The sequence below is a fragment of the Gregarina niphandrodes genome (genome assembly GCF_000223845.1).
Source record: "Gregarina niphandrodes unplaced genomic scaffold scaffold00278, whole genome shotgun sequence".
In the NCBI taxonomy this organism is placed as follows: Eukaryota; Apicomplexa; class Conoidasida; order Eugregarinorida; family Gregarinidae; genus Gregarina; species Gregarina niphandrodes.
Window position 1 is genome coordinate 1 of NW_011646038.1, and position 987 is coordinate 987.

General features: G+C 45.3%; 1 protein-coding gene across 1 annotated transcript; it reads right to left on the reverse strand.

The window, feature by feature from the left end:
- Positions 1-303: 303 nt before the first annotated feature.
- On the reverse strand, positions 304-648 carry GNI_233760 (hypothetical protein; the record flags this gene model as incomplete). The annotated part of the gene is made up of 1 exon (XM_011135689.1): positions 304-648. One exon carries the CDS (start codon positions 646-648, stop codon positions 304-306), a length of 345 nt encoding a protein of 114 aa, XP_011133991.1.
- Positions 649-987: the final 339 nt, after the last annotated feature.

The window sequence follows — 987 nt, forward strand, 5'->3', positions numbered from 1 at the left end:
GTTTGTTCCGTTGGCGCGAGCGCGGGAGGCTATGGAGCGAATCACGTAACGCGGCAGATCTTGTGGATATTCTAGGGGTGCTATGTGTGGTGCTGTGTGAGAAGGCGTTGGCCGTGGGGTGGGCGGTCGTGGTGCAGGTGGTGATTGTTGGTTGTGGTTGTGTTCGTCGTGGTGATCGGTAGTCTAAATAATGCATTTTAAACTTATATCACCCACACTGTTTAGTCCCTTAGCAGCCCCCCCCCAAAAAAAATCCAAGTCCCTCTAAAAATGCGTGTGAAGGAGACATCTTGTTATAGATCTCTACAGATCATCCTCCCCTTCAAGAACTCCCTCACACCATAATGACATCGTCTCTTGATGAAGTCGTCTCATCCAACAATCCATATTTTCTCCCTTTTTATGTACAATCACTTTTGCATTAATAAATTTAGCCAACAGCTGGAACACTTGATTCTGTGCAATAACGTAATCGATCGTCATCAAATCAATTCCATTATTCCTGTTACGCATTCTCTCCAAACATCCATGAACATCATTTTCTAAAACAATAATCGTCTTTATTCTTCTAAATAATTGCCAGAACGCATCTGGCAAGTCCGAGAGCATATCTTCTGTTTGTCGCAAGGTTATCCTTCCTTCCATCATAGTGAAAATCAAGACCACATACCCGGCACAGACGTGGGTGATCGGGGACGATCACTCTCACTGGCCCTACACCCGTTACGTCCCGCGGCGTGTTTTTAATTTTACTTTTTTACAAACCCCGGAACCACCCCACAATCTACATGCCATACCCACGGAAGAGCACTGAGAGCATAGGCCCGGCCGCCACACTAAACCCTAAACCCTAAACCCTAAACCTTGATGCCTAAACCCTAAACCCTAAACCCTAGACCTTGATGCCTAAAACATAAAAGGAGTGCTTGTCTGTCATAAACCCTAAACCCTAAAGCCAAAAACTTAGATGCCTAGACCCTAAACTTT